We start from the raw sequence: 15,638 nt of genomic DNA, 5'->3' as shown, positions 1-15,638 counted from the left end.
AAAAAGCTGGACTCACTCATATCTCTTTTGACATGTGGGATGGTGTGCATGCACAAAGTTGTGGGACATGTCTATATTGTTCTTAATAGTTAGCTATTGTTACATTATGTATGCTGCCTCTGTACAGTTTGTGGCCTATAAACATTTTCAGGGATTATATACTATTCATACATTCCTGTATTACTGTTTACTACAGCTCTTGTAATATCGCATTTACAGTATATTGATTGCATTTTAATTCCTTCTACAGAACCACAACCTTTCCCACGTTCCATCCCCATGTACATCTCCTGGGCGTGTGAATGAAGTTCCTGTGTGCCAACTCTTTGGCTGTCAGTTGGTCACAGACTAGTAAACACGTAAAGCTGGGTTGCTGTTTTTCAATAACTGTTTAATGTCCCGGTCAAGATTATATTTGTTTTCTTTCAAAGACGTAGGGTACACTTGTATCATAGAAGACACAGGGGATTGTGTGTGGCTGTCCATGTGGGTGTTTGAGTGAGAAAGACACAGGGGAGAACCTATCAGTAAAAAAGCACAGCCCCTTTCATTTTCGACTCTGAAGTCAGGAGGTTTTCTAGTTAGTTGTCAAAAGGAGGTAGCCTAGCATGAGCCTTGGCTTTTGCGAGCCAGAACAGCTCATAGGAACCGCAACCTATATCCTGTTTCTGTAGAAGGAGGCAGCTTGATGTGCAAGTACACCCCCTTGACAGGACTGTAGTCGATCATATTGCCTTATCCGAAATCTATTTCCATAATACTGAGTGCATAATGCTGATGTTTATGTAGAATGGCGCTGGAGGGACCAATTGTGCTATTTTGTGTATTTTTGGAGCAGATCTTAACTTTTTCTTGTACATGATGTTTCCACCATGGTTTCCTATGATTAAAATAGCTTCTGGACATCAGAACAGCCATCACTAGCCTCAGTTTGGATGAGGACTTCTACTTCAATGAGTCAGAGGCGATACCATATTGATTATCCAGGACCAGGCTCAAATCCCGACACTTGAAGATGGAGGAGGCAACCCAAATATAGACGCTGGTGTGTGGGATGCCTGCAAAACTACGTCAAAGAGTGGATAAACCGCTTCTAACCTCCGTTCTAGTTACGAAGGTACAATCACTGGAGAATAAACTGAATGAAATCCGTTCGAGACTAGCCTATCAACGTGAACTGAAGAACTGTAATGTCCTATGTTTCTCTGAGTCATGGCTGAACGCAGACATGTTCATGCATGACTACATGGCCATGACGCCTCCTACTCGTTCATCAAGTTTGCAGACGACACAACAGTAGTGGGCTTGACTACCAACAGCGACGAGACAGCCTACAGGGAGGAGGTGAGGGTACTCGGAGTGTGGTGTCAGGAAAACAACCGCTCACTCAACGTCAACAAAACAAAGGTGATGATCGAGGTCTTCAAGAAACAGCAGAGGGAGCAACCCCCATCCATATTGATGGGACAGTAGTGGTGAAGGTGGAAAGTTTTAAGATCCTTCGCGTACACATCACTGACAACCTGAAATGGTCCACCCACACAGACAGTGTGGTGTAGAAGGCACAACAGCCCCTCTTCAACCTCAGGAAGCTGAAGAAATTTGTCTTGTCACCTAAAACCCTAAAACTTTTACAGATGCACAATTGAGAGCATCCTGTCGAGCTGTATCCCCGCCTGGTACGGCAAATGCACCCCACAAATGCCCACAACCGCAAGGCTCTCCAGAGGGTGGTGCAATCTGCATAACGCATCACCTGCCCTCCAGGACAGCTACAGCACCCGATGTCACAGGAAGGCCAAAAAAATCATCAAGGACAACAACCATCCAAGCCACTGCCTGTTCACCCCGCTACCATCCAGAGGGCGAGGTCAGTACAGGTGCATCAAAACTGGGACAGAGAGACTGAAAAACAGCTTCTATCTCAAGGCCATCGGACTGTTAAACAGCCATCACTAACAAAGAGAGGCTGCTGCCTACATACGGACTCAAATCATTGGCCACTTTAATAAATGGATCACTTCTCACTTTAAATAATGCCACTTTAATAATGTTAACATATCTTACATTACCCGTCTCATATGTATATACTATTTTTTATACCATCTATTGCTAACTTGCCTATGTCGCTCAGCCATCGCTCAGTCATATATTTATACATGAATACATATTCTTATTCCATCCCTTTACATTGTGTGTAACAGGTAGTTGTTGTGGAATGGTTAGATTATTAGATTACTGCACTGTCGGAACTAGAAGTGAAAGCATTTCGCTACACTCACATCAACATCTGCTAACCATGTGTATGTGACAAATAACATTTGATTTGATTTGATTTGATTTTGACAAGGACATGGTAAATACAAATCTAGCTGCTTTTTCAATACATCGGCAGGACAGAACAGTGGTGAAAGAGAGTGAACCGGCTCTACGTATTCGACTGGTTTGCGACCCACTGACACCGCCCCCAGATAGAGGGGCAAAAGGCAGTCCAAGAGTTGACACACACAGGAAATGTATTTACACACACTGGAGATGAATGTGGAGATGGACATAGGAATGTACATGGGAACAAAAAGTGGGAAAGGTAGTGGAATGGTAGTAGTTCTAAAACAGAGGTAATGAATCCACGGTACACAATACTATCTAATAGCACAAGTAGAGCAACAAGGCTATTAAAAAGGGGAGGGCTGTATGAAAATTTATATTCTACCTACACATTACAATACAGCTATACACAAAGGCAGCATACAACAATCGTAACTAACTATGAAGAACAAACAACAAATACCACATAACTCACTGTGCACGCACACCACCCCACAAGCCCAGATAGATGTTATTGAGTACAGTTGTTGATGGGTAGAGACAGAGATGTTGCTCTCTGGCACTGATTGAGGTAGAGTGCAAGTATTGTGTGACCTGCATCGTCAAGAAGATGAACAGATGTCCGACCCCCTAATAACCTCCCTAACAACCTGTCAGGGCAGTGACACAGGTCAGAGAGAGTTTGAGAGGCAGGTTTATGCTACCCGCTAGACTCTTAGGTTCCGGAAGGTCATGGGGGAAGGGGAGTGGAGTGTGTAGCTCAGGGTTGTGAGGTGCTGATTATTTCACCCACAGATTCAGTGTGCAAAACAATATACGACTTATGCTCTATATAACAAAGCTTTTCTAAAGCTCTCTTTTTAAGCTGTATCCTGTATCAGATCTCTGTGGTGTTCTGACGGCCTTAAATGGATTTTCCACTCAGCTTAACTCATCTTTAAACCACAGAAATTACCATCAGTCCTCACCACACACTGTCTTCACACACCTCAGTGCATCAAAACCACAAACATCCATGTCACTAAGAGCACAACTCACTCTCTTCAAGAGAAAAGCAGTGCAAACTGAGCAGTTTTAATGTATTTAATGTGCACATTGAAGTATTGCAACGATATGATCTTTGAATAGGGAGCAGCAGTATACACGGAAGTCCTCATGACTAGCTCAACATTAGAGTTTCAGCAACTTTTAGAAGTTGTCAAAAGGTTCAAAATGTCAGACTCTATAACAAGGTAATAATTACATACTTACACATAAATTACAGGTTATGAATCCATTTCAGCATCATAGAGTAACATGCATCAAACAGGCTAGGCAGTCATCATCACTAGTTTATTACAACTAACATCTACTATGTTATAAATTGGAGCAAAACAATCACTCAAAATAAAATGGATAGAAAAGTGATCTCTATATGATGAACACAATGACTGGTGTCTGTGTGTAGTTTTGTATTGAGTTCAAGGGAGTAGTTGAATAAGTATGTGAGACAACCTATTTATTCATGTCATTTCTCTGTAATGTGTTGTCATCTTTTAGTTGTGTTGATTGCATGTCATTCACCCCCACAAAGTGAACAAATTCACAGGTACTCTGCAGTCTGCTGTAAGCACAAGATGAGGTCGTATCTACATTTTGGTCAGGTGTGCATGCTGGCTTTGTGCACACAGGACCATCCAACCTGCTCTCTGTGTCTCTATGTCTCTATGTGGTTTTCAGCAGGATGTCTACGTGGTGTCACTTTTGTTCTCTCTATCTTTACTTGCTGCTCATGATGCCCCTGACAGCTTACAATCAAAGCAAAATAATTATTTATAAAACGGACACTGATATATATGTATATACATATATATATTTAGTTATCATATATCAATTACAAACCACAAAGTTACTGCAGGTACTTTTCACAGGTACTTTGCAGTCTGCTGTAAGCACAAGATGAGGTCGTATCTACGTTTTGGTGGGAGGGCCTGCTGGCTGCTGTAAGCACACGGGACCCTCCTACCTGCTCTCTGTGTCTCTATGTGGTTTTCAGCAGGATGTCTATGTGGTGTCAATGTTGTTATCAATATCTTAACTTTTTGATCATGTTGGCACTGACAGCTTACATCCACAGCTAAATAAGCTATTTTTAAAACAGACTCTATATATTTAGTTATCATATATTAGTTACAAACCACAACGAACTGCTGATGAACCCTCTTTGAACTCTCTGAGTGAACTGTCTCATGTGTGATACATTTATTCTAGATCTATGGGCTCAGGGGGAGGGGCCAGTTTATGATGATGTCATGGGAGGACTTTCAGTACATTCTCAATCAGACAAGTCTTATAAGACTACTGCAGGATGCTCTGTCAGAAGGAGACCAATAGAAGAGGATCCTCTATACCCAAGAGATTGCTTCCTATTAGAACAACACTAACCAGAGAGTGAAACAGACTAGATAAATTGTGTCACATGTATTAGTTAATAAGCTGGGGTGTCATGTCAGCCATGTACTCTCGGGTGTTACACATCAGTTAGTGCATGATTCTGTAAATGATATACAGGGAATGTAAGAATGACAAAAATGTACTTGTTTCATTTTGTAGGTGTTTCCCCCACATGTACTCATGATGCTCCACCCCTATTCACCGTCATACTGTACATGACAAGACAAGACACGCTCTATGCACTACAGACCTCCTATTGGTCGTTTGGAGTATTGTAACTGTTGAATGACATGGTCAAAATAGTGTTAGTTTCCTTTCCAATTCTTTATGTACACTTGCTAAGCTTGACCAGCGCAATGGAGGCAAGATAAATCAAGAGCACCTAAAGTAAGTGTGAGAAAACAAATAGTCTACTATTTAACCCAGGTCTGTCCAGAGTGGTGAGACAACCACAAACCAAAAAACAAGTAAAACCTTCAAGATAATTACTTATCAAAAATTCAAATTTTATTTGTCACATACACATGGTTAGCAGATGTTAATGCAAGTGTAGCGAAATGCTTGTGCTTCTAGTTCCAACAATGCGGTAATAACCAACGAGTAATCTATCTAACAACTCCAAAACTACTACCTTATACACACAAGTGTAAAGGGATAAAGAAATGTACATAATATGTACATTTTACAAGACCTTTCTACAGCATCCTGTGTCAACAACTTAAACAACTGATACCACCTGAAATTGAATTAGTCTTTCTCTTGTGTTCTGTATGTACAATATGTCTGTATGAATGTTTGTGCAGAGGGCTTCTGAGACAACCTACTGTTACCATGCTAAACCCACCCACGCATCACACACTCAGTGAGCGGTTAACAGGTATCTGAGCACTTTGGTCTGCTGTGAGCTCAAAACGACGCCATCACTACGCTTTGGATAGGCCTAATACCTTGGTACACACTGTGGTTTTTAGGAGGATGTCTACTATATGTGGTGTCAATCAGTTGCTCTTATTCTTCGTTGTTCACGCCCATGACAATTAGAAACACAGACTACTGCCATGCAGACCCACAAAGTATCTTATTACTTACCAGTTGAAAAGTTGTATAAATTATTAATCTGTAATCATTAGTTTACAGAGTGTAGAGTAGAAGGTGTATCCAGGCTACAGCCAAGAGCCCTGCCCACCCAGGTAAACCCCTGACCCCTACTAAACTCTAAGGTGATACAGTTCAGTTAGTAATGGATATCTATGTGAATGATAGGGAATGAGACTGATATATTTGTTAGATTTGTTTCATTCTGTAGGGATTTCCCCCATATACATGAATGATGCTCTCAAGAACTGTCAACCTCTATCCACAACAGACCTCCTATGGGTCATCTGGAGTATTGTAACAGTTACAAATTCCCTGCCTTAGCACACCATCTCATTCTCACAGACCTCTCTCAAGGACACAAACTCATTAACTTTCTAACTCCTGGACTCAAACTCATTAACGTTCTAACTCCTGGCGCAGTCCAGGCACCTCCAGTGCAAGAGGCACCACTCCTAGGCTCTATCTCCGAAGCCTAGGGCGGCATCGACAGGCTAACTGACTTGCCTAGTTAAATATAAATAACAACAATTAAATAGTGAAACTGATTGGCTGCAAGGGGCCTTATCACACTGTGGGGTCAGCACCTCTGGCCCTTTATGCAGAGGGGCCAGTGCAAGAGGCACCACTGGTTCAATACTATCTTTATTTATACATAGCACAAGTAGAGCAACAAAGCTATTAACAAGCAAAGGGATGTATGAAAATGTATATGCTACCTACATATTACAATACAGCTATACACAAATATCACATAACACACTTTGTGCATACCTCCATCCCACAAAAATATGGTATTGAGTTGTTGATGGGCAGAGATGTATATGAGTTGTGGGAAAATGTTTATATTGTTCTAAATTGGATCTTTATTTATACTACACTGGAAGAATTATGGGACAAGTGTGAAAGGTAGTGGTTCTGGACAGCTATGCACACAAGTAGAGCAACAAGGCTAAACAAGGAAAATGTATATGCATACACAGCATACAACGATAGTAACAATATACAAATATTATACAAATATCACATAACACACTTTGCTCTCTGGCACTGCTTGAGGGAGACTGTAAGTATTGTGTGACCTGTATTGTCAAGAGGATGGGCCAATGTCTGACCCCATAATAACCTCCCTAACAACCTGTCAGGGCACAGGTCACACAGGTCAGAGAGAGTTTGAGAGGCAGGTTTATGGTACCCACTACTCATGGTTCCGGATGGTGGTGGGGGAAGGGGAGAAGAGTCGGGAAAGCTCAGGGGAAAGGGTGTGTGTGTCACTTTGTTAACAGCTGGTACGCGATCTCTAAAAGTAAGGAAGAATTGAGGTTCTGCTCGCTTGAGTTAGAATACCCCATGATAAGCTTTAGACCATACTATTTACGAGTAGTTTTCATCTATATTTTTTGTAGCTGTCTATTTACCACCAGAAACTTGCACTCAACGAGCTGGATAGGTCCATAAGCAAACAACAAATTGCTCACCCAGAGGTGGAGCTCCTAGTAGCCGGAGACTTTAATGCAGGAAAACTGAAATCCGTTTACCTAATTTCTGTCAGCATGTTACCTGTGCAACTAGAGGCTAAAGAACTCTAGATCACCTTTACTCTGTACACAGAGATGTATACAAAGCTCTGTCTCGCACACTATTTGGCAAATATGACCACAGCTGTATCCTCCTGATTCCTTCTTACAAGCATCAACTCAAACAGGAAGTACCAGTGGCACCCTTAATATGGAAGTGGTCAGATGAAGCTGATTTTAAACTACAAGACTGTTTTGCTAGCACAGAGTTGAATACATTTACCACATCAGGCTTCATTAATAAGTGCATTGAGGATGTCATCCCCATAGTGACCGTATGTATGTATCCCAACCAGAAGCCATGGATTAGAGGTAACATCTGCAATGAGCTAAATCTGAGGGACACTAATCCGGGTGCTTATAAGACATCCTGCTATTCCTTTTGACTAAATATCAAACAGGCGAAGCGTCAATATTGGACCAAGATCGAATCCTACTACACCGGTTTTTACGCTCGTCGGATGTGGCATTACTTGCAAACTATCACAGATTACAAAGGGAAACCCAGCTGCGAACTGTCCAGTGATGCAAGCCTTCCAGACGAGTTAAATATCTGCTCACTTCGAGGCAAGCAACACTGAACCATGCATTAGAGCACCAGCTGTCCCGGACGCCTATGTGATCATGCTCTCCGTAGCCGATGTGAGTAAGTCCTTTGAACAGGTTAACATTCAAAAGGCAGCAGGTCCAGACGGATTACCAGCGCATGCGCTGACCGGCTGGCAAGTGTATTCACTGACATGTTCAACCTATTCCTGACCCAGTCTGTAATACCTACATGTTTCAAGCAGACCACTATAGTCCCTGTGCTCAAGAACGGCAACATAACCTGTCTAAATGACTATCGCCCCTTTGTACTCACATCAGTAGCCATGAAATGCTTTGAAAGGCTGGTCATGGCTCACATCAGCAGCATCATCCCAGACACCCTGAACCCAATCCAGTTCCTCGGTGTCCACATCACTAAGGAATTATCATTTGTATTTATTAAGGATCCCCAGCTACCATTCCTGGGGTCCGGCAACATTAAGGTAGTTATATACAATTTCAAATACTTTTCATAACACTTTTCACAATACATTAAGTGTGTTCCCTCAGCCCACCACTCTACTACCACATATCTACAATACAAAATCCATGTGTACGTGTGCCTGATAGACACCTTATCATGTGTATGTGTAAGCGTTTGTTTGTGCGTCTGTGTGTGTCTCTTTACAGTCCCAGATGTTCCATAAGGTGTATTTTTATTCTGTTTTTTAAATCTGATTCTACTGCTTGTATCATTTACCTGATGTTGAATAGAGTTCAATGTAGTCATGGCTCTACATAGTACTGTACATCAAACTCTGTTCTAGACTTGCGGATTGTGTAGCTATGTGGGGTATGCATGGTTGTCCGAGCTGTATGCTAGAAGTTTAAATAGACACCTCGGTGCATTCAACATATCAACAGTTCTTACAAAAACAAGTAGTGATGAAGTCAATCTCTCCACCACTTTGAGCCATGAGAGATTAACATGCACATTATTAATGTTTGCTCTACGTGTACATTTAAGGGCCAGCCGTGCTGCCCAGTTCTGAACCAATTGTAATTTTCCTAGGTCGCACTTTTGTGGCACCTGACCACATGACTGAACAGTAGTTCAGGTGTGACAAAACTAGGGATTGTAGGACCTGCCTTGTTGATAGTGTTGTTAAAAAGGCAGAGCAGCGCTTCTCCCCATCTTAGCCACTGTTGTATCACCATGTTTTGACAATGACAGTTGACAATCCAGGGATACTTCAAGCAGTTAAGTCACCTCAAATTGCTAAATTTCCACATTATTTATTACAAGACTTATTTGAGGTTTAGTGTTTAGTGAATGATTTGTCCAAAATACAATGCTTTAAGTTTTTGAAATATTTAAGACTAACTTATTCCTTGCCACCCATTCTGAAACCAACTGCAGCTCTTTGTTAAGTGTTACAGTGATTTCACTCACTGTAGTACCTGACGTGTATAGTGTTGAGTCATCTGCGTATGGTCTTTACTCAAAGCCAGTGGTATTTCATTAGTAAAGTTTGAAAAAGTAAGGGGCTTAGACAGCTGCCCTGTGGAATTCCTGATTCTAACTGGATCATGTTGGAGAGGCTTCCATTAAAGAACACCCTCAGTGTTCTGTTAGACAGGTGCACTTCATCCACAATATAGCAGGACTGTAAAGCCATAACATTTACATTTTTCCAGCAGCAGACTATGATCAATAATGTCAAAACCCGCACAGTCTGTTGTCAATTTGTTACAGTAAAATATCAGTGTGTCGGGTCAAACACAACTGTTCCCATGTTCCACACACACCAACACAGTCGTGAAGAGGGCACAACAACACCTCTTCCACCTCAGGAGGCTGAAAAGATTTGGTATGGGCCCTCAGATCCTCAAAATGTTATACAGCTGCACCCTTGAGAGCATCTTGAATGGCTGCATCACCGCTTGGTATGGCAACTGCTTGGCAATCGACTGCAAGGGACTACAGAGGGTAGTGCGTATGGCCCAGTTAATCACTTGGGGCCGAGCTCCATGCAATCCAGGGCCTCTACAACAGGCCCAGAGGAAGGCCCTAAAAATGTTCAAAACTCCAGCCACCCAAGTCATACTGTTCTCTCTCCTATTGGATGGCAAGCACTACCGATGCACCAAGTCTGGAACAAACAGGACCCCGAACAGCTTCTACCTCCAAGCAATAAGACTGCTAAATACTTAGATAAATAGTTAACCAATAGCTACTCAGACTATTTGCTTGACGCTCTTTTGACTCATCACATATACGCTGCTGTCACTGATTATTTTCTATACTGATGCCTATTCAATTTATCGCTACCTTTATGTACATACCTATCTCAATTACCTCATATCCCTGCACATCGACTTGGTAGTGGTATCCCGTGTATGTAGCCAAGTTATCGTTAGTCATTGTGTATTTATTCCTCATGTAATTACTTTTCTATTATTTCATTTTTTTATCTCTACATTGTTGGGAAGATTCCGCAAGTAAGCATTTCACTTTTAGTTTGTGAAGCATGTGACAAGTGAATTTGATTTTGTTTTAATTAGCAAAGCTTATCAGTTCCCATTTTTACTGTCTTTGGTATGAGTTACCTGTCAGACAGACCAAAAACATACTATGGATTAATTTAACCTTTGAGCTGGGCTGGGCTGGTTTGGGATGGGCTCAGTATCAGGGGCACAAGAGAGCAAAATAGGATCATTCACTGTTTGCCCAAACATCATAAGAGAACTGGTATGTAATTAAAGTGTAATTTCCCAAATAAGTAACCAGCTGAATCAAGCCACTATTTGATTGTCTCAAAACAATAACTCTGACTTGCTTTACAATGTCTTCTTTAAACGTTTTTTTTTTCCTGCTCAAATTGTGGTAAACCAGACAACATATTTTCTAGACAGTACTCTTTATTCCTGTTCAAACAGCCAATACAATCTCTTGTTTCAGAGTTCCCTCCTACACTGTATAAAAGCTATGTAAAGTGCCATCACATAAAAGGTGCCCCGTTGTCAGACCCTCATTCTATACAGTGCAGAAAGGATTGACGTTACAATGATGATCAGACATTGGGCAATCTTTTTGTTTCATGCCAACTCCGGTAAGACATTTTTATTTACATCCTTTAAAACAATCTATATATTATTGGCTTTTAGAATCCATTTGAATTACTTTGAAGCAAGTATTTTAGATGTAATTTTGTCTTTATCTTGATCGTTGATCCATGTTTGTTTGGATTTACAGTTTGTGCATTAACCAAGGACATTGTTCAACCAAACCCAGTGATGGTTACTCACCGGGGAGCTAGTGTGAATATCACTTGCTTTTGGCCAACTGATGTGAATACCTATGTTGTTTGGTTCAAGCAGACTCTTGGACAGAAACCCCTTCTCATGACATCGACACTTTCCAGTGGACAACATTTTTACTTCAACAACTTTACCAAGAATTTCACTGAGACTAAACATCTGAGTGTGAAGAAAGGAGTTGACAGCTTTAACCTGACCATCTCTAAGACAGAGCCATGGGACTCTGCTACATACTACTGTGGTGCCATGAAAGTGGGCAAAGTCAAATTTGGAGATGGAACTTTATTGATTGTAAAAGGTACCTAAACTTCCTTCCCTAATTTGGGATTTAAATTTTGCACCATTAAATTAGAAATATACTTTAGAATTTGGTACTAAATGTACAGTATATATCAGGCAAATACAATTTAAACACTATGATCTTACTCCGTCACTCTCTTCAGGTTCAGAGTCCAACAGCATGTCTGTGCACCAGCAGCCTGTGTCTGAGTCAGTCCAGCCAGGAGACTCTGTGACTCTGAACTGTACGATACACACTGAGACCTGTGCAGGAGAACACAGTGTCTATTGGTTCAGACATGGCTCAGGAGAATCCCATCCAGGAATCATTTACACCTATGGAGACAGGAGTGATCAGTGTGAGAAGAGCCCTGAGGCTGGGTCTCCTACACAGAGCTGTGTCTACAACCTCCCCAAGAGGAACCTCATTCTCTCTGATGCTGGGACATACTACTGTGCTGTGGCCTCATGTGGGGAGATACTGTTTGGGAACGGGACAAAGCTGGATGTTGACCGTAAATAATCATTCTGATATGTTCTGATATTCTTCCATGGTGCTATGAATAAACTCAATGTCTGGTGGAGCAAAATGTCCTGAATCTCCTCTGTCACTGTCTGTATTTCCACAGATGGTTGTAAAGAGGACCATCTTCTCTTGGTGTACTGTCTGGGTGTAGCGTTGGCTCTTTGTGTCATCCTCATCATTGTCCTTGCTTATGTTTTGTATAAGATGATCAAGAAAACCTCTCTACTGTGCAGAGGTAAGCGTTATCATTGCCAACAATATATGATTAAGATGTTGGTGCGGTTTACGATATGTTTTAGTCATGAAACTGATTGTATGATGATGATTCCTTCATGTGTTTTACTAAAAGGAACGCACCCTCAGACAAGTGGTCTGGCAGTCGTCAGGTCTCATAACCAGGTATGCAGACCATAAAGATATATAACATTTTTGGATTAACTTTAAACAGATCCTTCTATCAAATGATCAGGTCATTTCCTGATTTGTTTTGTTATTCCTCTTAGGATCAAGAAGATGATCACACACTCACGTCGGTCCATTACGCTGCTCTGAATGTCATCTACAAGAAGCCAAAGACCCAGAGACAGAGGAGCACCATGGAGAGAGACACTGTGTACTCTGGGGTGAGGTGCCAAAACATGGACTGAAACATCAACTTTTGCTCTTTAATAATGTGAATTGATTTGTTGTTTCCTACACTATATGTATAACTATGGCTTTTTCATTGTGTGTTACAATTTGTTGTATTCTGTTCAAGCTCCTTTTAATAACTGTTCATGGTATTCTTTCACTGTAATAACTACTGTAAATTGGACAGTGCAGTTAGATAAACAAGTATGTAACCTTTCTGCCAATATCAGATATGTCTATGTCCTGGGAATTTTTCCTGTTACTTATAACCTCATGCTAATCACATTAGCCTATGTTAGCTCAACCGTCCCGTGGAAGGGTCACCGATCCCGAATTAAAACCTCTTAAGGATTACCCCCATTTCTTTCAATTTTCGCCTAAAATAACATACCCAAATCTAACTGCCTGTAGCTCAGGCCTTGAAGCAAGGATATGCATATTCTTGGTACCATTTGAAAGGAAACACTTTGACGTTTATGGAAGTGTGAACGGAATGTAGTAGAATATAACACAATAGATCTGGTATAAGATAATACAAAGAAAAAACAACCGTTCTTTTGTATTTGTTTTGTACCATCTTCTTTGAAATGCAAGAGAAAGTCCATAATGTATCATTCCAGCCAAGGACAATTTAGATTTTGGCCACTAAATGGCATTAGTGTATGAGCAAAATTTTTGACTGATCCAATGAACCATTGTATTTATGCCAAAAAATGTTGTATCAAGATTGCCCAAATGTGCCTAATTTGTTTATTAACATTGGTGTGGTTGCGCATTTTAGAGTGGATCCAATAAAACATTAAACTGCTTACATATAGAGATCTTGTTTGGGTTACATTCATATTTGTCTCAGTTCTTAAATTTCACCCACAGATTCAGTGTGCAACAACCATATTAGGCTTGCGCTCAGTCACAAAGCTCTTTTTAGTTGCATAATGCACTGTAAATATGCATCTATTGACTGGTGTTTAAGTTTGTCTGAAACAATTTTTTAGATGTATCCTAAAAACATCTCTGCGGTGTTCTGACTGCCTTAACTAGATTTAACACTCAGTTCAACTCATCTCTATCCCCCAGCAATGACTGTCAGTCCTCATCACGTGCTTTCCACACACACCTCAGTTCATCTAAACCACAAACAACCATGTCACTCTCTTCATGAGAAAAGCCTGAACTAAAAATAAAAATCTTAGCTGAATATAATTTGAACAGTATGTTGTTGAGAGACTGATTTCAAGTATGACAATGTACACATTGTGATTTAGCAGTTTTCTGAAACCGTTGACAAAATGTGAACGTATAAGTCAGGACTGCAATTCATTTATCTTTCAATTTGGAGCAGCAGTGTATATTGAAGTTCCTGTGACTGCTTTGCCAGTAGAGTCACATACATTTTTAGAAGTTGGGAAAATGTTCAAAATGTTGAATCGTTGAAAACATACTTTCCTGTGATAGTTTGTGTCTAGCCGAAATAGTGGTCAAACAAGTGCCCAAATAACACAACGTTTGGCTGTTAATAATCTTTTACAAGGTAATATAGTTAGTACATGCTTATTAGAAGTCTATAACATGTTATAAATGCATTTCCGCATCATGTATTCACACACCTCAAACAGGCCTGGCATTCTACATCACTGAATCATTAATACGAACATCAACTAAGATATTATAAAGTGTAGCTTAGTTACCAGGAGGAGCCACGCAATCACTCAAAATAAAATGGATAGCAGAGTGATCTCTATATGATGAAGACAGTGACAAATGTTTACGTGTCGTTTTTTTTAAATGGACTTCCAGGGAGTGGTTGAAGAAGAATGGGAGACAACCTATTTACACCCACCCCCACACAGTGAACAAGTTCCCAGGTACTCTGCAGTCTTCTGTAAGCTCAAGATGAGGCTGTGTCTATGCTTTGGTCAGGTGGGCCTGCTGACTTTGCACCCACAGGACCCTCCTACCTGCTCTCTGTGTCTCTATGTGGTTTTCAGCAGGATGTCTATGTGTTGTCACTGTTGTTCTCACTATCTTTACTTGTTGTTCATGTTGCCTCTGGCAGTTTACAGTCAGCAAAACAGTTATTTATTAAACTGACTGAAATATATATTTAGTTATCTGAAATCAGTTACAAACCACAAAGAACTGCTGATGAAAACTATTTGAACTCTCTGTGCTGTATCACACATGAGAGAGTTAATTGAATCGATTCTATATCGATGGGCTCGGGGGGTGACTTTATGATGATGTCATGGGAGAACTTTCAGTACATTCTCAACCAGACAAGTCTTGTACAGCACAAAAACTACTGCAGGTTCCTCTGTCAGAAGGAGACCAATAGAGGAGGATCCTCCTTCTGATAGATTGCTTCCTATAAGAACCAAACTAACAGGAGTGAAAAATAGAGTGGATGAAATGTGCCATGTATTGGTTGGCTGGTTGACTGGTTGACTGGTTGACTGGTGTCCAATCAGACATGCACTCTCCGGTGTTACACATCAGTCAGTGCATGTTTCTGTGAAGGATATAGAGGGAATGAGACTGACATACAATAGACTTGTTTCATTAAGTTGGTGTTTTCCCATATGTACTCTGCTACCCCCCTTCACCTTTATACTGTACAGGACAAGACATGTTCTAGACACAACAGACCTTCTATGGGTCATCTGGAGTATTGTAACTGTTGAATGACCAGCTGGACTAATAATATTTGCTTTCTTTCAAATACTTAAGGTACACTTATATCAAAGAAGACATGTATTACAAAGACAAAGTACTACAGAGACATAATGTACTCAAAAGAGACATGCACAGTGCAGTGGCACGACTGAGGATAATTAATTAGAGGATCTGGGCTGACATTAAAAAAAAGGGCAAAAATATAGCTATACCATATTGAAAAGGGCATTGGTAACCAACAAAGGTCT

The 15,638-nt window shown here is 40.7% G+C and overlaps 1 protein-coding gene across 1 annotated transcript; it reads left to right on the top strand.

The window, feature by feature from the left end:
* The first annotated feature begins 11,233 nt into the window (after positions 1 to 11,233).
* On the top strand, positions 11,234 to 12,941 carry LOC112259924. The gene is made up of 5 exons (XM_042328314.1): positions 11,234 to 11,580; positions 11,726 to 12,076; positions 12,191 to 12,322; positions 12,437 to 12,486; positions 12,591 to 12,941. Exons 1-5 carry the CDS (start codon positions 11,259 to 11,261, stop codon positions 12,732 to 12,734), a joined length of 999 nt encoding a protein of 332 aa, XP_042184248.1. The 5' UTR covers positions 11,234 to 11,258; the 3' UTR covers positions 12,735 to 12,941.
* The last annotated feature ends 2,697 nt before the right edge of the window (positions 12,942 to 15,638 follow it).

The sequence above is a fragment of the Oncorhynchus tshawytscha genome, linkage group LG10 (genome assembly GCF_018296145.1).
Source record: "Oncorhynchus tshawytscha isolate Ot180627B linkage group LG10, Otsh_v2.0, whole genome shotgun sequence".
In the NCBI taxonomy this organism is placed as follows: Eukaryota; Metazoa; Chordata; class Actinopteri; order Salmoniformes; family Salmonidae; genus Oncorhynchus; species Oncorhynchus tshawytscha.
The sequence above is the reverse complement of the archived record's forward strand: the minus strand, read 5'-3'. Positions and strand labels throughout refer to the sequence as shown.